The 27,111-nt window shown below is 39.2% G+C and overlaps 2 protein-coding genes across 7 annotated transcripts in view; both read right to left on the bottom strand.

The window, feature by feature from the left end:
• Positions 1-3,604: 3,604 nt before the first annotated feature.
• LOC149588118 (protein regulator of cytokinesis 1-like) overlaps positions 3,605-27,111 on the bottom strand; it is a 37,716-nt gene continuing 14,209 nt past the window's right edge. Inside the window, exons 5-6 of one of the 5 annotated variants that reach the window (XR_016380073.1) lie at positions 6,427-8,097; positions 3,605-6,366 (exon numbers count right to left, since the gene is read on the bottom strand). Coding sequence is in view for 4 of the 5 variants with exons in the window: in XM_089863184.1 (XP_089719310.1) it covers positions 7,957-8,097 (141 nt within the window). In the remaining variant the exon portion in view is untranslated. Of the gene's footprint in view, positions 8,098-27,111 lie in introns of all 5 variants that reach the window. The other 4 variants (XM_089863184.1, XM_089863185.1, XM_089863186.1 and 1 more) reach the window with 4 other exon arrangements.
• Positions 20,627-25,602, bottom strand: LOC149588120 (uncharacterized). 2 transcript variants are annotated; one of them, XR_016380076.1, is made up of 3 exons: positions 24,985-25,597; positions 24,841-24,917; positions 20,627-20,998 (listed from the first exon to the last, which is right to left on the bottom strand). XR_016380076.1 is itself a non-coding variant. In XM_089863187.1 (2 exons), exons 1-2 carry the CDS (start codon positions 25,450-25,452, stop codon positions 24,903-24,905), a joined length of 483 nt encoding a protein of 160 aa, XP_089719313.1. In that variant the 5' UTR covers positions 25,453-25,602; the 3' UTR covers positions 24,052-24,902. The 2 variants fall into 2 exon arrangements, 1 of the variants encoding a protein (XP_089719313.1); XM_089863187.1 differs by lacking the exon at positions 20,627-20,998 and having other exon boundaries at positions 24,052-24,917; positions 24,985-25,602.

Below are 27,111 nucleotides of genomic sequence, written 5' to 3'. Positions count from 1 at the left end.
TATACCTCCAAAAATTACCCCTACCCCTGAAAGAAAATACACAGAAAAATTTATTTCTTTTCTCTCAGAATAATTAAAAAAATTTACCCCTATATAACCATTTAACAACAAATTATAAATCAAACGGGAACTATAAATAATTGTAGAAAAAACCCCTAAAAAGAAAATAAAAATATATATTAACCCACACCCTTCCATTAAAAATAATTCAATAATTAAATCCTTTGAATAAAAACCACAACTAAAAGGAATACCTCCTAATCTTAGAAAACTTAAAAATATACCATAACCCAACATAGGAGAAAAATTTAACAAACCCCCCAATATCCGAATATCTTGTAAACCATTACCCCCATGAATCATAGAACCAGCACATAAAAATAATAAAGCCTTAAAAATTGCATGAGTCAATATGTGAAAATAAGCTCATTCTCATAACCCTAAAGATAAACTAAATATTATTAGGGCTAACTGGCTTAAAGTTGATAAAGCAATAACCCTCTTAAAATCTATTTCTATACATGCCCCCACCCCTGACATTAATAAAGTTAATAATGAAATATATATTATAATCTCCCCATAAACTCTAAATAAAAAGAGGTCATGAAAACGAATCAATAAAAATACTCCTGCTGTTACTAAAGTAGAAGAATGAACTAAAGAAGAAACAGGGGTGGGAGCAGCTATAGCCGCTGGGAGCCAAGAAGAAAAAGGAATTTGTGCTCTTTTAGTTATAGCTGCTAAAAAATGCAACTAAATAATCAGATTGATAAAAAATCCAACTTTAAACTATTAAAAAAAATAAAATCTCAGTCACCTAAATTTACTATTGCCACAATACCCAAAAGAATACCTACATCCCCTACTCGATTTCTCAAGACCGTTAATATACCTGCATTAAAAGAACGAATATTTTGATAATAAATTACTAAAGCATAAGAAATTAAACCTAGGCCATCTCAACCTAACAATAAACTTATTAAATTAGGGCTTAAGACTAACAAAGCTATTGAGAGAATAAATAATAAAACTAAGTAAAAAAAAACGAACCTCCCTCTTATCACCTGCTATATAAGAATGACTATAGACAAACACAAAAAAAGAAATTAAAAGAACAACAGATAAAAATACAACCCCTAATCAATCAAACAATAAAATAAAACCCCCACTTCCAGGTATTCTAAATAACTCATATTCATACAAAAATACTTCACCCGTTATTAATAAATACAGAGCCATAAAAAAAAAATTAATAGTAAAAAACCAGCTCAAATAAAAAAGTTTGACATTTACTTAAGAGAAAACCTATCTTTAATTCCACAAATTAAAATTTTTTATCAAACTACTTAAGTAAATAATAAGACCCAAATTTAAAACTAATAATAACAATGGATAAATATGGCCCCATAAAACTAAATTCTCCCTTAAACTTCTAGGGTTAAAATCTTCTAAAAGTTCAAAATCGACCATGTTGGCTGACAGAAAATAAATATAAAGAATAACACCCAGCCAAAAAAAATATACAACCCAAAGGAAACATTAATCAACATCTGATTTGGACTATCCCAAATGAAAGAAATAATTCCCCCACTAAATTTAAAAAGGGGGGAGCGGCTATATTTCTTACACTTAAAATAAACCACAAAAAAGAAAAACTAGGTAAAACTAGAATTAGCCCACGAAGAAGAAGAAATCTTCGAGTATGCAAACGCTCATAAATCATATTTACAATAACAAACAACCCAGAGGAAGTAAACCCATGAGAAAGTATCATAATAACTGAACCCAAATATCCAAAAACAGATAGTCTTAGAGCCCCTCCAAGAAATATTCTTATGTGACCTACAGAAGAATAAGCAACCAAACCCTTTATATCTCTTTGGGATAAGCAGACAAAACTTATAATCACCCCTCCCCCTAAAAAAAAAAGATAAAATTATATCCCCATACTCAACTTAAAGACATAAGAATAAAGGAATTAACCGTAGCATACCATACCCCCCTATTTTTAATATCACCCCCGCTAAAATCATTGAACCAAAAACAGGCGCTTCTACATGAGCCTTATAGGTAACCATAAATGCACTATATATCCTGGTAATTTAATTAAAAAGGCAAAATAAATAAAAAAATAAATAAGAAGAACTTCCTAGGTTATTTAGGTTGTAATAGAAAAAATTTGGGTCATTCCTATTTTAGAGGCCGTTTTCCATAGTGGTAAATTTTTTAGTAGGATGGTAGTAAAAATAGTAGTATTCCCCCTACATGGAAAAGCGAAACCTATGATGCAGAAAATAGTATGAATTGCTACATTGTGCCGACTAACCATAAATTGCCGCCTTTTCCAAAATATTGCTGACTAACCATAAATTGCCGCCTTTTCCAAATTATTTCTGAATAACCATAAATTGCCGCCTTTTCCAAAATATTGCTATATTACTGTCTTTTTCCGTGTAAAGAGGCGCATACTTAGCCTTTCGTGAATAAACAGGAAAAATGAAATGGGGTAATGCACTGGCCTATTAACAAGGCGTTTTAAGTGTTCTAATTGCGAGGCCAGTACAGAATGAACATGCAAAACGAAATGTTGGAATAATACATTGGCCTTTTAACTAGGGGTCCTAAGAGACCTAATTGCGAGGCCAGTACAGATATGCCCTTACGTTCAAACGAGATTAGACCAGGTTAGGTTAGGTTTGGTTTAGGCGAGGCGGGTGAAATTTCATGTCGGGCCTCTCAAGTAGGCGTTGGTAGTGGCCTACTTGAGAGGCCATTAGAAAATAAACATGCAAAACGGAACCGTGGACAATTACACGGGCCTCTGAACTAAGCGTTTGTAGTTGCCTACTTGAGAGGCCAGTAGAGAATAAACACGCAAAATTAAACTAGGGACAATACATGGGTCTCTTATCTATGTTTTTATCGTCGGCTACTTTGCCGTTCGTGAATAAATATTAAAAACGAAATGGAAGTATCACATTGGCCTTTAAACTAGGTGTCCTAAGTGGCCTAATTGCGAGGCCAGTACAGATATGTCCTAACGTTCAAACTAGATAAGTATAGGTTAGGTTAGGTTAGGTTAGGTTAGGTTAGGTTAGGTTTAGGTTAGGTTGAGGTTAGGTTGGGTTGGGTTCAGGTTAGGTTGGGTTGGGTTCAGGTTAGGTTGGGTTGGGTTGAGGTTAGGTTAGGTTGGGTTGGGTTGGGTTGAGGTTAGGTTGGGTAACTTGGGTTAGGTTAGGTGTCGGCCCGCTCATCTTCGCGTCAGTAGTGGCCTACCTGAGAGGCTGGACTATTACACGGGCCGCTCAACTAGGCGTCAGTAGTGGCCTACTTGAGAGGCCAGTAGAGAATAAACAAGCAAAATGGAACCATGGACTATTACACTGGCCTCTCAATTAGGCGTCAGTAGTGGCCTACTTGAGAGGCCAGTAGAGAATAAACAAAGAAAATGGAACCACGGGTACAATTACACTGGCCGCTCAACTAGGCGTCAGTAGTGGCCTACTTGAGAGGCCAGTAGAGAATAAACAAGCAAAATGGAACCATGGACTATTACACTGGCCTCTCAATTAGGCGTCAGTAGTGGCCTACTTGAGAGGCCAGTAGAGAATAAACAAAGAAAATGGAACCACGGGTACAATTATACTGGCCGCTCAACTAGGCGTCAGTAGTGGCCTACTTGAGAGGCCAGTAGAGAATAAACAAGCAAAATTGAACCATGGACTATTACACTGGTCTCTCAATTAGGCGTCAGTAGTGGCCTATTTGAGAGGCCAGTAGATAATAAACAAAGAAAATGGAACCATGGACTATTACACTGGCCGCTCAACTAGGCGTCAGTAGTGGCCTACTTGAGAGGCCAGTAGAGAATAAACAAGCAAAATGGAACCATGGGTACAATTACACTGGCCGCTCAACTAGGCGTCAGTAGTGGCCTACTTGAGAGGCCAGTAGAGAATAAACAAGCAAAATGGAACCATGGACTATTACACTGGCCTCTCAATTAGGCGTCAGTAGTGGCCTACTTGAGAGGCCAGTAGAGAATAAACAAAGAAAATGGAACCATGGACTATTACACTGGCCGCTCAACTAGGCGTCAGTAGTGGCCTACTTGAGAGGCCAGTAGAGAATAAACAAGCAAAATGGAACCATGGGTACAATTACACTGGCCGCTCAACTAGGCGTCAGTAGTGGCCTACTTGAGAGGCCAGTAGAGAATAAACAAGCAAAATGGAACCATGGACTATTACACTGGCCTCTCAATTAGGCGTCAGTAGTGGCCTACTTGAGAGGCCAGTAGAGAATAAACAAAGAAAATGGAACCATGGACTATTACACTGGCCGCTCAACTAGGCGTCAGTAGTGGCCTACTTGAGAGGCCAGTAGAGAGACTATACCCACCTGTATGAGAGGCCAAGGTATCGGGAAGTTGCTTCTGTGACATAATTTATATCTATTTTGAGCGCATTTAGAGTCCAAATGGATTTTATTTTTTGGAAATATTGTAGAGAAGATTATATTAAACGCGGTTCTGGTGCTCGAAAACCTCTTAGTGAAAAGCGATCATTATATTTCACAAAAACGTCTGTATCTACTGCTTGAATATTATGGCCTCCAAAACCGATTTAATACCCCATACATTTATACAAATTGAAAACTTTCTGCCTTTTCCAGAAGTTTTTAATTGGTCATACGACTGACTTTTAAATGCAGTTTCATACTGCGTTTAAGTCGATCAAATGGCCTACTTTGTATGCAGTTTTATACTGTATGCCAGAACTACCCTCAATTAAACGGGTATAGTTCTGCATGTAAGAATTGTCCTAGCGACAGGGGATTTCGTTCCCTCAAGGCGGAACCTTGCTATAAATATAGCATTAATCACTAATACTAATCATAAATTAAATATACAGTAAAACCATATGAAAGCGTTTTAGTCAGATTTTAGTTATCCATAGTATTTTCTCCTTCATCGGTTTAGCTTTTCGGTTCTAGGAAAAATACTACTATTTTTACTACTATCCTACTAAAAAAATTTCCCACTATCGAAGCCGGCCTCTAAAATAGGAATGATCCAAAAATTTATAGTACCTAAATCCTTACCTACCCATAATAACCCTAACAACAGGGGTAAGGAACCAAATATAGTATAAAATAATATACAAACCCCCGCCTTTAATTTTTCTGGCTGAAAACCATACCCTACGATTAGTAACAAAAGAGGGACTAAAGAAGCTTCAAAAGAAAAATAAAAATATAATAAATCTATAGCTAGAAAAGTTAATACTAAAGTGACTAACATCAATATGCATAAAACTTTGTACAATAAAAAATTAAAATTTTCCCTTTTATATAGTTAAGAAAGATCTGAAATTATGTAGTTTTTTTCAAATTTTAATTGAATTAATGGAACTATGCATTTAGAATGTAGGACATAATCCCCCCTGGACATAATACCCCGGACATAATACCCCCATTAGAGAAGAAAAGGACATAATCCCCTCAGGTAGGAGACAAAATCCCCCGGACAATTTCCCCCGAGTGGATGCCGAAGACAAAATACCCCAAGCCCTAGGACAATTCCCCCCAATTAATGTAAAAAATTATATTTTTTGAAAAAGGTGTACCTGTGTTGGTCGCTATAATGTCCATGGTTTAATGAGCAAGTGCTACTCAATATTTTAAAAAGTAATGTTACTTCAGAAGAAAATAAATGTAAAAAAAAATATTTTGGAAAAGGCGTACCATTGTTACAATATTTCCAAAATATTACAAACCGAACCCAACCCAACCCAACCTAACCTAACCTAACCTAACCTAAAATAACCTAACCCAACCAAACCTAACCTAACCCAACCTGGTTCACGGGTAGTTGAGCGGTTTTCAAAAGAGCGTTTTGGAATAAAGCGGTTCCCAAAACAGCGCTTTGCAAAACCGCGTACAAGCAAAACCGCGGTTGCTGTTTCAGCGTTTCTCAATACAGCGCTATTTCCCAAAACAGCGGTTGCTGTTTCCGCCCAAACTGTGATTGATAGGGAGGGAAATCTCTATTATATTAAGTATATAGGACAAAGAACAATATTATGCAAAAAGGAGTAGTGTTATATCGGAAGTAAATATAAAATATAATTTTTTGGAAAAGGAATATTATTTTGGGAAGTTAATGAAGATAAACAACAATATTTTGGAAAAGGCGTACTTTCGTACGCTCAAGATTTAAACGCTGTAATCAAAATGCGCTAAAACGATAAATGGCTATAATGGCAAACGCGTTTATGAAAAAGCCGTTTTGGACAATGCTGTTTTGATAACACGCCTAATCGATAACATACCACCCAAACATAACCCAACCAAACCTAACCTAACCTAACCAAACCAAACCTAACCTAACCTAACCAAACCTAACCCAACCAAACCTAACCTAACCCAACCAAACCTAACCTAACCTAACCCAACCCAACCTAACCTAACCTATTCTAACCCAACCAAACCCAACTGAACCCGAATAAAATCAAAAAATTGTCAAACTGAATGTCAATATTGAATGTCAGTGACACAACCAATTAACAATTCGAAAGCAAAAATTGTCTCGTATTTCCAATTTTTCACCATTATTAACGCTAATAACTAATTATTAATACGTAAACCTATTTCTACCCTAGAAATGAACGAAACTGAACGAAATAATTAGAAATAATTCAAATTATATTTTGATAATACTCACGTACCTTCGGGGAATCGAACCCACCATTCTTCTCTCCGCTGTTCAACGCCTTATCCACTACGCCACTAGATCGCTGAGGCTTCCAGTGTTTTAGATAATATTGACATTGTATTTTTAATTGTCGGGGGATTATGACCGGAGAATTTTGTCTAGAGGTTGGGGGGATTTTGTCTACAGCGTGGGGGGATTTTGTCTTGAGAGTGGGGGATTTTGTACTCTTAACTAGGATGGGGGGAAAATGACCGGGGGATTTTGTCTTGAGATAGGGGGGATTTTGTACGTTTTTAAAAATGGGGGATTATGACCGGGGGTCTTTTGTCTTGGGGGTATTTAGTCCGTATACCATGCATTTAAGAATGATTCCCCTTAATTAAAAAGGCAAAATATGTGTTTAATAATGCGAAACAGTACGGAAAACAACCCTAAGCCTTTGTCGATTATCATGAAAAAAAAATTGTTGTTCAAAATACTTACGTTTGTCTTGCTTAAATTAAACTATGAAAGGTTGAAACATATAGTTCTGAAAAACATTAGTCGCATAGAATTAAATATAAAACATTCTTACTGCATTGAAATTAATTCTCCGAGCTACACTGATTCGAGGTTTGCATCCTCGCATAGTTAGAATTACACAGAGAGGGAACCCTTCTATGTTTAGCTTATACGTTCCATCCATAAACAGAACATCGTGAAACTTTTCACATGGTGTTCGCATGGTAGGCGTTTGAAAGTACACATATTCCAACTCATCGTTTTCGTCAGTACAAACATCAATTACAGAATCTTTAGGCAAGAGTGTTTTCAACTGGTCAATTAAAATCTGTCCCTGTATTCTGCCTCTCTCATTACTTATCTTGACTTTCGCTCTTAAATTCTGAATATCTTTTGAAGTGACCACCTTACCATACTTATCAGAAACATATTCTTTAATTTTTAAGGTTGGTACGTGCAAACCACACAACAATTTAGCATCATTTTCCCCAATTTCACCTAATTTTCTATTCTGTGGATATTTATCAAATATTGAAGGATTTACAGGGTCTTTGTGAACAAGATTTGCAGAACTAATGTGATAAGAAGACCTCCTACGTGCAACTTTAAATCTAAATAAGCAGTTTCGTGCATTGTGTTGCTGATTTGGCCTTAAGCCATTACTCTTGGTTTTAACTTCCCCATAATGCTTACAGACATATATAGATTTATACTCACCTCCTGCTCTTTCGCTTCTGAGCTTAGTATGGTATAACACCTTTTGGTTGTAAACGGGGTGTTTTGACAGCACTGGCTGGTGTAGTTTTATTAGAAGTCGGTGGTGCTTTGCGTTTCATTGGGGTTACCAGTTTTTTCCCTCCATCTTCGGTTTTCTGTTGCGCCTAGCAAAGAATTAATCTTAGAGAGTTAGTATCACCCTAAGTTAATTCATAAGATATGTTCCATAAGTTTGTAAAGTCTGATGACTTAGGAACTGGAGCTTGTCATGAAGTGATTGAGGTAGGTCATAGATTAAGGATAAAGCGACGCCTGGTAAGACGCTGCTATCAAAGGCTTAGTAACGCAGACTAAATAATAATAAGATGGGAGTCTGCAAATTTAACCGAGTTAATCAATTCTCGCTTGTCGTTCATTAACTAGCTCGAGCTGTAAGTCTCTTTCAGTAGCATTACAAAGTATTGGTAGTGTCATACTTATGGAAAATATCTTATAAACTTATGTTACGAATTTTATCTCTATATCTATATAAATCAAAGTCCTGACTGACTGATTGACTGACTGACTGACAGACTGACTGATAATCAACGCCCAGCCCAAACCGCTTGCCATAGAAGGCTGAAAATTGGCAGGAACGTTACTCATAAGTAGTAGGCGCGTACTAAGAAAGATTTTTCCAATCCGCCGCCATCTTAATAAATGGCACCCAAAAATGTAAAAAATCTTCTCAACAAAGTCCGCGCGTTTCAACCGATTTCGCAAATATTTAGCACACTGGATTCCTTTAACCTATAGACGGGCTCAATGGTCTTTTGAGTTCGATTTGTTGCTATCTTTTTAAATGGCGGCCAGAAATTTAACAGCCCTTCTTTATGGAATATTTTCCGCGTGAAAAGTAATAAAAAATGTCCCGACGGGCTGACGGGCAACGCCGAGTGCCATCACTCCCAGGGTGCTACAAAAACATTAGTCGTCAGTAAAATCTACCCATTCTTTAGATCATTTTGGTGGAAGTTCTTATTACACGCGAGCGACGCCGCGGGTAACAGCTAGTTTTATAATAAAGTAAACATTAGTAGTAGGGACTATACAGATATGCAGACATCCAAGATGGCCGCCACCCCAAGATGGCCGCCCTCTCCTCATCCACCAAACTCAAACCAAACTTCCACCCAAAGATTAAGCTAAACTCCTACCTGATCAACCCTACCTTCCAGCATGCTATGACTCTTTAGAGGGGTTTTACCCATTTTTTCCCCAAAACAAGCTCGGCTTAACCCTCGGAGGCTGTAGTTCTTTTAATAAACCAGTCTAGTTATTTTGTAAGATTCTTGTTTGAATTTCCCGCCATAAACCCATGTCTGAGAAACAAAGACAAATAAATAAATAAAGATTTTTTAATAACAAATACCAAATAATATATACAATAAAATAGAGAATAACAAGAATATAAATAGAGAATAACAAGAATATAAATAGAGAATAACAAGAATATAAACAAAAATTAAATTAAAACCAGAAATATTTACCGCTACTTTTACCACTAATAAAAACCAGTCTTTAAATCGAAATTTTGAAGGTAATTGTTTTTATCTCTGGCGTAAAAAGCATCTTGCTCAAAGTGACATTTTGATTTTCAAAACTTGATATTTTAGTCGAAATCTTAACTGAAAGCCGGTCTTTAAATCGTAATTAGCGCCACGTTTTATTAACAATTTCACGACATCAACGCGGCATTCACTCTAGCGGGGCGTCGGTTGCCAGCTTTTTTCAGGCACTCTGGTGGTACATGCCTCCATTGACTCAAGAAGATCTTGGGCATTTTCGGCTCCGAATCCTATCCACGTTGATCGAGCGAACAGCTGTTAAGTTTGAGAAGGACATCGAAGTCAAGGCCTCACTGAAGAGAACGTGCTCCAGTTGGTGCAGGGTACGCAGAACCTTATGCGGTGGCAGGGCTTGTCGGGTTGTACGGGCCATGTCCTATAAAATTCTTCGTTGACCCTTTACCTCCCGAAGGAAGTTACATCCGAGCCACTGCGGGGCTTGAAGCGACTTCACACAAATTTTACACAACTTTAAAGAGACCATAATAGAAATTTCTTTCCCATCCCGATCTATAACCGGGATGGAAAAAGCGTCAAATTAAGTCCTGGCGCAAACTGTTGCTTGCGCCAGGACTTCCCCTTCATTGCAATAGTCAGTTGTATGTATGCATATGACATTGCAATGAAGGGCGATTCATGAACCACAACCAACAGGCTTTGCTCATGCATTCTGATGGCTGAGGCAACTTTTTACGTTGGCTAGACTATATGTAACTTTGAAGGATTTATACAAAAGTTACATAAATCTAGCTCATGAATCGAAATTGGTCTCTTTTCAGGCGATGCCCGAGAAGAGACAGCTAGAAAAATCGAAATTGGTCCCTTTTCCGTTGGAAAATTGAGTTTGGTCTTTTCTCACCCAACAAAAGCGGCACGAGTTAAAGAAAGACATCTTTAGTTGGACTTTTAAGAGCATAGCTGAGCAACTGATAACTTTCTTCATGAAACACGGAGCTTATATACTAAATGACCGAGAGCAGATTTAATATTAAACAAGTTCTCTAGATAAAAAAATTTATTTTTTACCGACCACACCCTATTGTTCACACCCTGAAACGTATTATTAAAGCCGCGTGTCTTATATAATAACCGCTTGAAAACAGGTTGAAACCGGCTCAAACTAGTCAGGGCGTTGTCTTTTTTTATTGGAATCGGGTAAGGTCAATTACCTAGCTACGTAAATTTTTCAAGGGTAACGACTATAAAAGTTTAAGAATTTTTAAAGTTTTTTTGATGAAGATAAACGGCGTGTATTTTAAGATCGTCCATAGCTCAGTGGTTAAAGGCAGGGTCTACTAATGTAATACCCAAAAAGGTGGCGAGTTCAAATCCTGGCCAGTCTACCGAGCTATGGACGATCTTTTTATGTATAAAATAAGGTTTGTTTAAGAAGTTGGGGTTAGTTGATAAACAGACGTTAGTCATGAATGACGACTTTTTTTTAACTTTAGCGTCTAATACGTGTCTAGATATATACCCAAACAATACCCAATCAAGTTTTAAAAAATTATTTGCATCAACCTCTTAACTTGACTAGCGATTATGAAGTTGGGCTGGCAGAAATCATATTTCCAAATCATTGGGTGAATATAAGCGAAGAGTTTAACAAGTTTGAAATTCAGGTTGTAAGTGACCCGAACCGTGACAACTATGCAGCTGTTCGAGAGCCTGTTGAATATCAAAAAATAGAGATACCCGTCAATCGTTATGTTAAGACCAAAGAATACGAACTGCCCCAAAATTTTGTCGAGCTGTTAAATGATGATGTAGACAGTCATCCGTATTTAAAAGGCAAATTATCTTTTAAATTAGTGAATAAGTATAAAGACGGGGCCCTGGGAAAACAGTTAGATACAAACTTTCCCGTTTACCTGCAAGTTTTAGGAGAGGAAAACATACGGTTCAAAATACCAGCTGATTCCCCCTTGACCACGCTATTTGAATTTAAAGAGAATAATTACGAAGATGTTCCATATATATCCAAATATCCTGTATCAAAGCATGCTAAAAATATAAGTTTAAATTACACTAATAATTACGTGGAAATCGAAATTGATAATGTTGGAGATAGTTTTAAAAAAAAATTTGATTACAAGTACATTCCTAAAGCCACCATTAAACGTAAAACAAGCCATGAGGTTCCGCCAATAAGAAAAAAGCCCCAGCCGGAATATAAACCTGTACCGCCATCTATACCTATTTTACCGCGAACTACGCCTTTTCTTCCGATACCTATTGCTACGACTGAACCCGTAGTATTTGTACAACCACAGCCATCCAAAATAACCCCTCCCCCACCACCACCCAAAATAACTATTCCAAAACAAACCTCTCCAAAGCCTTATTATCCAACATATTCAGGGCCTGACCCCTCTAAAACGCCAGCTTCAGGTAAACAGTTACCTCCAAATTCGACTAAACCGATACCTCCAAGTTCAAATAAACCGATACCTCCAAGTTCGGATAAACTAATACCTCCGAGCTCAACTAATTCAGCCGCTACTACAACGATTAATTCAGCATCTACCACAACAACTAAACCAACATCTACTACAACAACAACAACTAGGCCAACCCCGTCTACTTCAGATCCCTTAAAGATTCTGACTACAGACCCCCCAAAGGCTGAATTACCGAAGCCAAAGCCGGAGCCAACGAAGTCCGAACTACCAAAACCAAAGGCTGAATTACCGAAGCCAAAGCCGGAGCCAGATCCCCTGAAACTTCCGGATTCCCCCAAAATTGCAGCTCCGGACCCATATAAGCCTGATCTATCAAAACAAGAGGCCCCGAAACCCTCTACCTTCGAACCACTGACGCCGACCCCCTCGCCAACGGAGGTTGAGGAAATATATATATTTCCAGACCCCTCAAAACCTGACTTACCGAAACCCGACTCACCGAAACCCGACTCACCGAAACCCGACTTACCGAAACCCGACTCACCGAAACCCGACTTACCGAAACCCGACTTACCGAAACCCGACTTACCGAAACCCGATTTACCGAACCCCGACTTACCGAACCCCGACCTATCAAAACCCGACCTATCCAAGCCTGATCTCTCAAAATCTCCAGACTCTACAACATCCTCTACTTTTGAGCTACCCGTATTACCGACCCCCTCCCCACCAGCGGTTGATGAAAAACCCTTGTTTCCGCAGCCGGTTGATCCGCCAAAGAAAACACCCGAGCCGATTATCTCTGAAAAGCCTAAGCAAATTAACCCCGAAGATTATGATAACTATAAAATATTGTTCTTACCGCAAACTTTTAGAGCCAGTAAAACGCCAGAGAAAAACGCCGAAGGGCTTTATCGAGCCGTAACGCGTACTTTAGAAAAATTAGTATTTAAAAAAATTGAAGTAACATATCACACTATAGATAATCGGGGTGATGCTATCATGTATAATTTTAAAACACCGGAATGGGTGGAAATTAAATTTTCTCCCCAACTAGCTAAATTGCTCGATCTTGACCCCAATAAATACTACACAGGACGCAATCAATCTGGTCCTTTGAGGATGACGGTACAAGAATATACCATAAACGAAAACAATGCCTATCTAGAATATCGAGTCAATAGAACCATAAAGCGCTATACCCCTTGGGAAGAACCGTGGCTTTATTTCTTTTTTAAAATGTCAGGCGAGTTTAGATCGACAGATGATTACAAGATTTATGAAGATATTGCCGAAAACCTACAAATAACTGCGCGCAATTTTGACCCTCTAAGATTGCAACAGGCCGAATTTAGCGTTATTAAACAAGGAGCGGAGCATTATTTTAGAGTCCATTGTCCGGCAAAAATTGAAATGCTCTTCCCGAAAGAATTGCGCGATATATTAAATTTAGAAGCTGAATACGTTGGGGGGACGTTTCTATCCACTAAACCTTTAGAGCGTAATTTTACGCATTTCAAAACAACTAATGACACATTTGTCAATTATCGCGTTCATGACTCGCTAATGTATCTATTTACTAAGACCAGTTTCACAAAAATCAAAATACCCGCGGGCGAATATACCTGCGATTTGACGGCGACCGGGGCCGTAATTCCCTTCTCTTTACATTTAAAAATTATAAATCAGTTATTGGGTGTTCAAGAATATATGCCCCGCCAGTATTTTAAAATGTACATTCTCAAAACGGAAACGGAAAATAGATACTATGTTCGTCTCGAAATAGAGCCAGGTGTTCGCGTCTCGGTAGCTGGTCCGATGGCCAAGTTATTTAACATTCCCGAAGAGGGAGAATTTTTTCAACATAGTCACTCGGGAGTAGCTTTGGTAAATCCCCGATTAAGATCAATGACCCTGACAGCTAATAATAATTTTTGGACTAGCGAATACGATGTGGATAGATTTCCAGAAGATCCCGACTATGCTGACCAACCGTATGTACCCGGATCTCAAGGCAAACGAGTTGACAATTACGCGTGCGAGATTCCTCCCGGGGTTTATTATCATATTAGCGATGTTTTAAGTGCTATGAGCGAAGCCATGTCCCCGGCGCATAGGAAAAGTCTAAAATTTACGCAGAATGTAGACGGAACCGTGACGGTTTCAAAACTGAACGATACGGTCTCAATTTTGTTTCCCAAAACAACACCCGGAAGAGGCCTCGGGAGGCTGTTAGGCTTTAGTGCCAATCAATTAGATCGGTATCTTAATAACGAGACTTCGGAGTATCCCGCTGATATCATGAGAGGCGTCGATGCCATGTTTGTTTATACCAATATTATCCGTCAACAAGTGGTTGGTGGTGGTCAAGCCCCTCTGCTACGTTTCATAAAAATGCCGGCTTTTTCGCTGCTAGACGAGGAGAACCAGGAAATATTTAATAATATCGACTTTTATCCAATTTCAACCAGCGATATACAAGAAATTGAAATTGAATTGAAATCCGATTACGGGGAAAATATCCCGTTTAATTTGGGCAAAGTATATATTAAACTGTTTTTTAGGCGTCGACGTCAATAGAACAGGAGCAATGGTGCCTAATAGATACACTCTGTATTTCCAAAGAGGATCGTCCCTTCCGGCTTTACACGCAAACGTTTTCCAATCGGGGGGTCGCTTCAGTGTGGGCGGCATCTTTAATTCTTTATTGCGCAAAATTACACCCTTTATTAGGCCGGCCATTAGTACTTTAGCGTCCGAAGCTGTGGGGTTAACGAGTAGAGTAATTAGCGATGCCCAAAACCCCACCATATCACCTCGAGAATCGATTAAACGAAATGTCAAACAATCTATAAATTCCCTACTACATAAAGGCGTGGACCGGTTCGTCAACACTCAAAGCGGGACGGGCCGAAAACGAAAGAGGACTGCTAAAACAAGCCGGAGCAAACGTGTTAAGCGACGCACTAAACGCGATTTTCTAGACTAAACATGTCGACCTACGAAAGTGTTCTTTCCGACTTTGAAGTATTTGAAAAGCCAGTGGTGAATAATAATATTGTTGGGACTAAAACGACTGCTCATTATCCAATTGCCCCACTAACTAATGCTAAATATATAGAATTTATCATTCCTCCCTCTAACAATTATCATGATTTGACTAAAACTCTTTTGAGATTAAAATTTCGCGTATTACACGAGGACGGCACGGCCGTTCCAGATGCTGAAAAGAAAGTCTCGGTAACAAATTTAATAATTGACTCGCTATTTTGTCAAGTAGAATTATTTCTCAATGGCGTCGCTGTCCAGCAACCTAATAATATGTACCCATATATGGCCTATTTTAAAATACTTTTAAATTATGGACAAACGGCGGCCAATTCCTGGTTAACTTCTATGTTATATTATTTGGATACCATTATCGATCCGGCGACGGCTTTAGCAGATGCTAATATTAACAAAGAAAATAATGGTATTGGTCGTCGCGCTAAACGCGTGGCACAATCAAAGACGTGTGATGTAATTGGCGAATTATTTTTGGATATGTTCAAAACGCCCAAATTCTTACTAGATAATATCGAGGTGCGAATTAGACTTCATCGAAGCTCCACGGATTTTGCTATTATTCACAATGAAACGGGCAAAAAGTATAAGATTGATTTAACGGAATGCACTTTGTTTACGCGCGAAATTGAGGTTAATCCCGAACTGCAACTAGCTCACGCTCAGATGTTAAACTCGGGAATAAACGCTCGCTACGAAGTAAACTCTATTGTTATGAAAAATTTCTTAATAACCACCGGAACGCAAGATTTTATTAGGGACAGCTTGTTTACGGGGCAATTACCCTCGCGAACTGTCGTGGCTTTCGTTACTAATAAAAAATTTGTAGGGGAAGCAACTTCTAACCCCCTGGATCTCCAACATTTCAAACTCGATTTCATGCAATTCTCTTTAAATTCTCAAAATTATCCCGATATCCCGTTTACGCCTAATTTTGACGACGACCAGTACGTTAGATGTTACAATTCTTTATTCGAGGGTCTCGAGATATTAGGTCTTGACCGAGGAAATATAATTTCTTACGATTTATATAAGAAGGGCTTTTTTGTCGTTGTTTTTGATTTGAGTAGAGAACATCTCGCTTCGTTAGGTTTAAATTCCATGCCCCAGACTGGTAACTTGCGATTATCGTTAAGATTTAGTTCTCCGCTAACCGAAAACGTCACGTGTATTGTCATGGCCGAATTTCCAAACAATCAGTTAATAATATCTAAAAACAGAGAAATTATTTATAATCACCCCAACGTATAAAAGACTAAAACTTTATAAATACAATATCAGTCGCGAGCCAAGATGCACCAAGTACACACCGTCACGCCAAAGCTCGACATTTGCGTCATTGAATCAATTGAACCTAAAATATTAATTCAAAGATCGGATACGCGTACAAAAACTATATTAAAACCTAACGCCTGGTACGCTTTGTTTCGGTTTCAAAATGAACTCACGTCCTTTTTTGACGGAAAAATACCTCGCTATCATATTTGGTTGCCCGTCAAAGAGCGCATCAAGCTGGAATGCTTCGTCAACTCGAAAGATGAACGTCTAATCGATCTTCGATACTATGAACGAGGCAGCGGCAGTCGTTATTTCCTCAACTTTAGCACCAGCGAAGGATTCAGCCTGAACAAAACAGGATGGCAGACATTGATCGACTTAAAGCCGTTGATTGACGAGGATCTCAAGGCTAAAGGGATAGCTGTCTGTCGCATGCGTGAATTAATTTTAAACGAGCTCACTACCACTTTGTTTGACGTCACTTCCACTTGCTCCAACGTCGAGTGTCGAAAACAAATATGCCACTCTCAAAGCTGGTCGGAATTTGACACAAATTTCAGCGATCGAGTCGAGCGTAATTTGCACGAAGCGTTGCCTCAACTGGATCGTGAGAAAATTTTGCATCAATTTGAGACCGAACACGGATGGATCGAGGATCAAGAGGATATTTACGCTTATTTTGTCAACAGTTTTGCCGATTTAAAGAATGCCTTGATTTATGGCTATTAAGATAAATGTACTGATATATCGTATTTGTTTAACTGATATTGTTTTTATAAAATACCTTTGCGTGTATTAAATAAAGTTGTTTATTGGGAAACTATTTAGTCGTTATTTATACTTGTTAAGACATGGACGCTAAAATTAGAAAAATTTATTACGACGTGGCTAATCCGGCCGCTTATGGGTCGCTAGCCAGATTACAAAAGGCCTTACCGGACGTGCCAAAAGCAAAATTAATCGCCTTTCTCGAGAAACAACCTGCCTACACGAAACATCGATTTCGACGTTTCCGATTCAAAACTAACCAGGTGTACGCTTCGAGCATGGACGATGTTTTTCAAGCTGATTTGTTGGATCTACCGAAATTAAAACGTTTTAATAAAAATGTTCGCTATGTTTTGTGCGTCATTGACGTCTTAAGCCGCTACGGATGGACAGTACCTCTTAGAAACAAAACATCTGGCGAGGTTATCGAGGCTTTTAAAAAAATATTTCGAGAGAGGATCCCTTTAAAAATATACACGGACTACGGTGGAGAATTTAGTTCGCGCAACTTTGATTCCTTCTTGAAACGGCACAATGTGCAAATACATTTTGCCCGGAGTCAGCATAAAGCCAGTCTCGCGGAACGCTTTATTACAACAATTAAGGAACAAATTGCCCGGGTTATTACGGCCACGGGGAATAAAAATTACGTTAAATATTTACCTTTAATTACTCAAGCCTATAATGAACGGGTTCATTCAACTACTGGAATTGCACCGGTTCGTGTTAATATAGATAACGAATCAATCATTTGGAATAAACTGTACGGGAAATCAGACGGCATTACTCGATACGCACCGAGGCTTAAAGTTGGCGACTACGTGCGTCTCTCTATAGCTAGTCGGGTATTTAGAAAAACCAGCTCGGGAGGCACGTTTACTGACGAAATATTTCGCGTTGTTGACGTCATACCCAGGTCACCACCCGTCTATCGCGTAGCGGATTTAAAGGGGGAGCAAATTCTGGGTGTTTTCTACGGCGCCGAATTACAAAAAGTCTCGTTACCTGAGACTAAATTATGAACACTTCGCAAATAAACGCTCTTTTAACTTGCGACAAAAGAACGCGACCCTATTATTTAGGGTGCTTCCCAGTAGACAGACTCCCAGAACGGCCAAAAAGGTCCAAATTTTGCTTTATATTTAATAATGAAGCAGCTGGAGAGGCTGGAGAACATTGGATAGCGTGCTTTTCTAACAATGACACGGTGGAAATGTTTTGCACTTACGGAAATTCGCCGCGATACTATAAAGTTAATTTAAAACGATACGGGAAACGAGTTGTTTACAATAAACAACAAATTCAACATCCATTTTTTCAACTGTGCGGTATCCATTGTTGTCTGTACCTAGCACTCCGCTGTCAGGGCGTGGCTAGAAAGACGATATTAGACGCCATCTATGACCAGAATCTTAAACTTAACGACTATGTCGCCTTATTATATTTATCTTTACATTTAAAAAAACATGTACACAGATATTGTTCGCAATAAAACAATTTTTTATTTGTCTAAATATTACATTTTTTTTATTAATCAATATCGCGCCATTTATTATGCCTCTTTCTCCTCTCGTTAGATGGAACCAGCGGTCCTAAGTTTTGAAGTTCGTCTTTCTTTTTCCGAGGTTTTTTCTTTTTTTTCTTGTTCTTCTGTTTAGCGGAGGCCGTCTCAAACAGGTTTTCCAAGTCCGTTAAATTGTCCCCGTTTTCCTCCGCTAAATTCTCTTGTTCATCGACAATTTCCTCTTGTAAATCGTCGTCACGATTTGCATAACCGACAGCTCCTTCTTCTAGCTCTCTTTTTGGCGTGAAAAATGTGTTTTGCAAATGATTTGCCAGAACTTCGGCTTGCCGTTTCACCATATCTCCAACATAGGTCGGCCCATATTGCTGGTAAAAATCTTCTCGTGTTGGTGTCCCCGCAGCCGTTTCGCTTTTTAAAACCTTTTGCCGAGGCTCGGTTCGTTTAGGCGTAGTAAAAGAACTGCCCGAAGCGCTTGTTGTCGGTGATGACGTGGCATAGCTCGGCCATGACAATTGTTTTTTTCGCGGGGGCATTTTAGGGGTGACCGGTAATGGCGGCGTGGGGACATTGGACATTGCTTGTGTTACGACCTCAAATTTAGGTAAGGGAATTTGTTTCTCGATACTTAAATATTTCTTAAAAGCGTCTAAATATTTATATAATTTATCGTAGGCATTCAATGGCGATTTTAAAATATCCTCAATCTCTCGGTCCAAAGCAGAGTGCTCTTGGGCAGCTGTTGAAGTTACGGCAGACGCCGGTACAAGAACCATTTGTTTCATAGTTTAGCAGCTATAGCTTGGACAATTGAAGGCAAGATTGCGGCAAGCAACGTCGTAAGAAAACCACCTGATTGCTGCAACAACAGCTTTTTTTTGCTTTTCTGCGACAAGGTACTTGATCCGAGTTGTCTAATAATTTTCTTGTACTTTGCTAGCTTTTTCTTACGGTCTTTACTCAAATAAATACCTCCGCCCTTTAAATTCTTACAAATTGTCTGAATGCTCTTTAATTGAGGCGCGCTACTATTGTTTAAGAGGGTTCGCCGTTGTTTACAGCTAGTTTGACGCAAACTCTGTAAATAAGGGACAAATTTGGCAAACTTGGTCGAGGGACGCGCTACGACGAGTCCGGAGCGTTTTGCTGATCGACGTTTAACGCGTGGGGCCATTATTCAAATGACAATTAAATTTAATCGACATAGACATACATAGGTGATTCGTGAGGTAGAACTCGCGACCTTAATCGTAAATTTTCCGGAGTTTCTTGTTTTAAATCAATTAACAAATAGCTATAGGGTTCTTTAGTGGCTAGTCTGTACGCCTCCGTAATACGCTTCGGGTTATCTGGACTTATTTGTTGCGCCAAATATCTAATAGAGGCGACATCTCGAGGATTTTTCATTATTATAAAATAGGAAGAGTTTTGAGAAATTATCCGCGATTGGCTACCCTTGGGAAACAGTTGTTGAGTAATAATAATAACCGTATACCCTAAATGATGCGATGTCACGCACACTAAATCGGCAATATGAGCTTGTTTAAATAATTGGCTAGCTAAGTCGTCTAGTATCAAGTAGGAGTCGCGATTCATTTCCCAAAAGTCCGGATCCGCCGTTGGCAAGCCTTGAATAAATTGAATTCCCGGAATCAATTGTTTCAATTTTTCGTAGTTTGGCTGCCAGGCGGCGTAGCAATAAATAACCTTTTTATGCGGTGGGTCAAACATAAGCTGATGATTTTGCAATAAGTTACTTAAAAGAAAACTCTTTCCCGCTTGCGTTGGCCCCACGATTAGAAACTGGGCGGGTGTTTGGAACTTTAAAGAATGCGAGACTGACTCGGTTGGATTCATCTTGATTAATAAACATTTTTATTTTAATTAACAGTTTATATATATAATATACATAATCAAAAATACAATTAACCCAAAACCCAAAGACCCTTAATAAACACAAATTAGAAAATATTTAAACAATATAAACGAAACCCTTTTACCCAAAAAATTCCCCTATGAAGTAATTGTTTTTTTAAAAAGTTTCTCTTCTAATTCCAGACAACGCTGGCGGAAGCGTTGGGCGTTGAGGAGGTTAAAGTTGACGCGTGACTCGGAGGGTAGTTGGTACACACGCACTACAGAAGAAAACACGACGGATTTATGCGCACGCGCACTTTTTCGTTTCCCGACCGCTCGTTGTTGGTGGCTGGGCATGTTTGGATTAGAGGCTCGCAAACATCCTCGCCCTCGCTGGTCGGGAAGTCCGGAACCCCCTGACGCAGTGGTTTATTGTTGCACGGTTTTTTGGAAACCATCGGACACGATGGGCTGTGTTTCCGATGTTCCCTCGATGGATGGTCCGTGCAACGCCACTGGTACAAGGCGATGCCGCAAAAGGCGCAGCGCGTCGTCTGTGTTTCTACATCTGCAAGATAGAAACCGTCTTTGGCCAGGGCTTCGATAGGAACGCAAGATTCCCACAAGCCCTCAAAAGTATGTCTTCGCCTAGCCTCGTAATTCATGCGAAAGAGATGCTGAAGCGGGTGTTGCCTCTTTGAAACCGTAGGGTCGACTGGTTGTCAAATCGGCGTTCAACAATCTCTTATTCGAGGTTTGGCGAAATCTTTTGGTGATTTTAACGGCCTCTAGCTGCAGCTTGTATTTATCCCGTTTAAAATTAAAAGGGACATTGACTGTAACTTCCTTTTCCGGATTCATCGCTACACTTTCAAAGGTTTCAAAGTCAAGTTTTTCAAGATTTTCTCGATTTAACGTCAACCCTTTAATTTTCTTGACTTCTTTTCCTTTGCTAGTGCGAAACGAGTAACTTTTGGCACCGGTACTACAAAAGGAAGTTATATAATCACCGCCGAGTTCGTCCGCCCAGCAACCAATATGATTGCCAGTTGGAATGTCAAACTTTCCCGGTAGATGGCGGTAGATTATCGAGTCGGTGTCACAATACAAAGCTGCGCGGTCTAATTGAAGCAGCATCTTGTTCAATTCGAGTCGCCCGTAGCAAGAAACAAAGCTCCCCACAATGGCCGACCCCAGTTTGTAGTCCGAAACGTAATCGCTTTTGGCTTTGTACGATAAGAGAGCGATCGACTCCGTAACTGGCCGTAAGTCGACTAATTCCAGAGTGTAATCGCTCGCGTATCGTATCAGTTCGTAATAATTGTTGATAAAGATGCTGCGAATCTTTCCCGTATTCAGAGCCATGCGACCCCAAAGAGAATTTAAATTAATTTTAGCGATATTACGCAGGGAAGGATTTGATTGAATATCCGCCACGGTCAGAGAAAGCTTTTCATTCTTGTTTATATCAGCGATATACGCCTCTTTTTGCAGAGGCGTTTGCGCGTGAGCGGGAAATCCGGAATTCTTCACTTTCAAGGCGATAAAATCAGTCATGTACTGGGCAAAAAAATATTCCGTTTTTGGATAATGGTACACCTCGAATATATCGAGGAGTTTATAACCATGTTCCATAGCGGCATAGACTTCGACCGTTGGCCAGACTGATTCGAAAGCCCGTTCATTGACAGTGTGTTCGCAGATTTCCGCTCGCAATTCTAGGCACGTGCGACAGAGGGCGTAGGCTAATTTACCACCGCTGCGAAAGGGAATTAAGGGGATGTGGAGATCTTGAGGGGCCAACAGACGACAATTCATAACGCCAAAATACCACCCTGGCGACTTGTCAAAATCTCTGCTATAGATTATGGGGTGGCCGCTAGGGTACGGACAATCGCGACAAACTTTCGGGTACAAAGAAATAATATCCTTGTAGAAAATTTTCTCCTCACCTTGCACGTGGCAGTTAAGAACAAAATTTTCCGTTCGTCCCCCATAGAGAGCGCTACGGGCTGATATTTGAGGTCGAAAAGTTAAACTTTTACAGAAAGCCTTTGCTTCGGCGTTTTCTTTTAAAAGCTTAGCAAATTGACACTCAAAAATCGAGGTATATTCATACCCGACCATCTTCTCTTTAATAAACAACTCTCTATCTAGAGTCCGTTCGTACAGAAATCTGTTGCTGGCTTTGAGTTGGGTATTGTAGGCATTAAGTTTTTGGCATGGACAACCGTGAAAGTAGCAACCGTGGAAATCGTAGATTTTGGGCGGAGTTTCGCTATAGCCGTCGACTAAATAGCGCCCCACCCGATATTCACCCCCATAGCTTAAAGCCGTTCGCAATTTTATATTTTCCGTTTTCTCCACCCAAGCGAGATATTTTAAGCTAATCTGACTGTGATTAAATTTTGCATTATAGCCGTTAGAAGGAACAATACCCATGCTGTAAGGTTTATAGTAATTGTTAAGATAAATAGTGGTTAAAGCACCCGCCAAAGTAATATTTTTTAAGCAAAAAGGGTCTAATTTTGTTAGATCTACGTAAATTTTTCTAAAAGCTTCGACGCCTTGTCTTAGGACTTTGACGTCTTGAATGCAATATTTAATAAGCTCCTCTTTGATGTTATAAATAGATCCTTCCATTGACGCGTACCAAGCTTGAAAATCTCGATAATCATTGGCTTTCATTTGAGCTACGTTAAAGTACGAAGCTTCAGGGATGACGCCAATGTAATTAAGATTTTCTTCGGTATGAAAATCAAATGGAAAGAATCCTTTCGCCACATCGCCGAGGCTAAACATGCTGGTGAAATTACGCAGAGGTTGACTAATGTAATTAAAGCTATCGAGGAATCTAATTTGCGGTCCCTCAAGATGAATCATTAAAATTTTACTACCGTCAAAAATAACGGCAGGGGTGACGTGTCTATGGACTAAAGCATTAAGAATTAGAAAGTTATCAAAAGCTTTCGCGTAATGAGCTACGACTTGAGTGTTAGTAAAGCGCGGTTGGTACGTTTTACGTTTCTGTCCAGTCAAAACTACCTGCTCTACGCTAAATAAATAATTTAAAAATTGCTCGACGCAATTGGCGCCGTAAAAAATTTTGGTTTCAAAGCCAGCTTCAGTCTCTACGTCGCAAACTAGTAAAATGGGGACGTGGATATTATTTCTAAGAATAGTCTCAATGTCGTAATAAATAAACCGCGAGGCTTTCATTTTGGTTTCCAAAGGCATAACAAAATGTTCACCTGGCGGATGGACTATTTTACACTGAGAGCATTCGGGATTGCAGTCGTGGTCGTCACCCATCAGTCGCCCACATTCTAAACATCGTTTTTGGCTCGCGCAGGTGCCATTAAGTAAATGAGTTTCGTAGCAGGGGCCCGGGAAAAAATAGCGGTGGCATTCGTCGCAACGTTTTAAAGCATCCTCGTTAGTTAAATGAAAAGCTTCTCCTTGACACCGAAAACATATATAAGGTTTTGTATCCTCGGGGCATTTATGCTCTTTTAACAATTCGTATTTGTAAAAGGATTTTAAGCATAAATCGCAAGAGACACAACCGCCCATCATGCCGTGCCAAGTTTTTGCGGGGTGGATATGGTCGCCAATTTTTAATAGATAGATAAATTTAGGAGCTTGGGGGCCTTTGAAAAATATGGTAAAATTATTCGCAGCATCAACGATTACGATTCGATAATGGGGAACTAAATAATTTTGAAATTTTTGAATATCTTCTAGAGTAACAAAACCTTCGGGGACTCCGGCTTTCCTGTGCAAGATTTTTGCAATATTACCTTGAAGAGTGCTATTGCGTCTCAGTTTGTTAAAATTGTCCTGGTTAAAGGGCGGACCTTGCTTATTTTGTTGATAAAAATTGCGATCGGCCATCTCTTTACCCAGAACTAAACTCCGAGCAAAACAGAGATTATCATTATTCTCCATAAAAATAAATTGGTTATTTTGCTTAACGAAATAATCCAAATTAACCAAAGTTCTATTTTTTATGGATTTATAATAAGTCCCTATATTAGCATCGAGGTTTAGAAAAATAATGTCAAACTGAAAATCTTCCCCATTAAAGACAAAGTCCCGACTAGATTGCGTTACTCTATAGATGGTGCGCATAATTCGCTTACTGGTGAATTTGTCAATTTTTATAAATTTAATATTAACAGGGGTCGTCAATCCGGGGGAGCTTAAAACAAATCGAACCCGATTATACCCGGGATTCTCGGTTACTAATTTACGTATAACTTCGTCGAGAATTTTTCGAAAAATTCGAAAAAAATCTCGCGTTGGAATGTCTTCCAGATTTTTGAAAGCTATACGCAAATCGATTTGTTTACAATGCCACTTGCGACTCGTTTTGTCAATCTGCCGCTCAATTGTGTAGTACCGGTTTACCTGTGCGTGTTCCTCTCCTCCACTACCCTCCGAGTCGCTACCGCTGCCGCTGCTCTCACTGCTCATTTTTTGAATTTCTATCACAAATAAAAACAATATAGAAAACATTTTGGTTTGTAAATTTATTGTTAAATAGATACGTACTTTGCTAGGCGGCTGCTGAGCGGCTTCTGCGTCGTTCTTCACGTCGTCCACCAAGCGATGGAAAGCGTTAAGGAGTTTGATGGCGTCTTTGTTTTTAGCGTCAACGACTCTTTTTAGCCGCTTATGTCTACACTCCCACAGTTTGTCCGCCTGGGCGTCTTTTATATCTTTAAATTTATAGATACTGATGTCTATGTAGAAATCCCCCTTTCGCGGGGGGATTTTAGTTTCAAAATATTGCCCGTCGCTTCTCAAGCGATAGGACCCCTCAACCCCGTTGACGCCGACAACGTGTTTCTGCAACACGTCCTGGACAAACTCCTCGTCGTCAGAATCGAGGAGGATCTCAACGGGGTCGGGTTTTACAAATTGACTCAGCGTTCGTTGACCGTTGCTGGATCCTTGTCGATTATTAGGAGAAGACGGTGGAGATTCAAACATAGATTGAGACTCTTGGTACTTGTTCATGGCTGGATCGACTGTGAGAATCCAATACCAATGCTCAAGCTTTTATACCCAAAATCTCAGGGCCATTTTTTTTTAGAATACAGGCTTAGACATGGTTTTTTTTATTAAGAGTTTAAAAAATATAATTATGTCTGATACGCTATTTTTAATTTGACCTAAAAAACATTTTTTATTGTGGAGTTGGTACTAAAGATTATAGAAGACATTAGGATATCTATCTATATAAAAAACACCTCTATAGTTTAATATTAATATACATTTATTTAGATTTAAATCATGTCAAAAAAACAATTTCCGTCCCTCCCAAAGTAATTAGTTTTAACCTTCACTAATAAATTGTTTTTCTTATATAAAGCGATCTCGTGAGAATTATTCAAATTATTCGAAACACGCCTAAACAAGCTTTTGCATACGAATAATATTTGTCCCCTTAGGCATTTATCAAAGTAACTTCTTTTTAACCTTCGCTAAAGGGTTTTTTATATAACACGATCTCGTTTGAATTATTTAAAACACACCTAGACAACTTTTTTGCATACGAAAAAAAAACTTAGACCTCGGAGAGATTTTGTAATTTTATACCTATATATCTAATTAACTTTTTGGCTATTTATTGAATTTTAAAAATCTTGAAAGTATTGGCTAGACACTATTAGATTTGACCTCGCTAATTTTGTATATAAGCCCCGTGTTTCAAAATGAAAGTTATCAGTTGTTTAACTTCTGTTTCTGAAACACTATCCCAAAAACTTTAAGATGTCTTTTTCGACCGCTCCTCGTTTGCCCTGCCTGCCCGTGATCAAAATCCATCCGGCAGCGCTTACTCCCCGTCGTGCCACCCCCCAGTCGGCCGGGCTGGACTTATATTGTCCAGTGGATACCGTAATCGACCCTCACGGTATCAAAATCGTGTCGACTGGGTTAGGCGTGATGCTGCCCGAGAACAGCTACGGCCGCCTTGTTGGCCGTAGCAGCTTAACAGCCCAAGGGCTGTTTGTCGCCGAGGGGACGATAGGTATGTTTATTAGTTATTTTATAGTGTGTAAAAGTATAATAATTCTTAACAATAATAGACGCCGACTATCGGGGACCCCTAAAAGTCGTCGTCGCAAATGTCGGGGAAACCCCCTACGTTGTCAAGCGGGGTGATCGTTTCGCCCAATTGATAGTGACCCCGGTTATATTGCTAAGACCGGTGGAAACGGCGGTAAATATTTTCAAGTTTTTTAATTTAGAATTCAACTTGTAACATGTTTTTATGTTGTTTCTAGACTTTGACCCCGACGGCACGCGGCAGTGGGGGGTTTGGGTCGACCGGTGTTTAATCTTTTTAAATGGTGGTGGGTTTTTTTCATATAAATATTTGTTATTGTATATATTATATTGTTTGTTATTAAAAATTTTTATTTCTATATTTGTTATTCTTGTCAGACTTATAATTATAGGCTTATTTTCTAACTCCACCTTAATTAGCCTATCCAATGATATTAGCTCTTTACTTACGCTCCGCCTAATGTGACAAATAGGATCCAATTAAAACTGCCGCTTAACTCTCTAGTATGTTACATATAGCATGTACTAGCAATTTAAATATCATTTGTTATCATAGCCCTCGCAATATGTTGTGCCTCATTTTCTTTTTTGTTTACGGGTTAATAG

The sequence above is a fragment of the Phalangium opilio genome, unplaced genomic scaffold (genome assembly GCF_054372755.1).
Source record: "Phalangium opilio isolate 3A_F unplaced genomic scaffold, DU_Popi_V2 ptg000664l_1, whole genome shotgun sequence".
Lineage (NCBI taxonomy): Eukaryota > Metazoa > Arthropoda > Arachnida > Opiliones > Phalangiidae > Phalangium > Phalangium opilio.
Note: the sequence above shows the minus strand (reverse complement) of the source record. Positions and strands in the feature narration are given on the sequence as shown.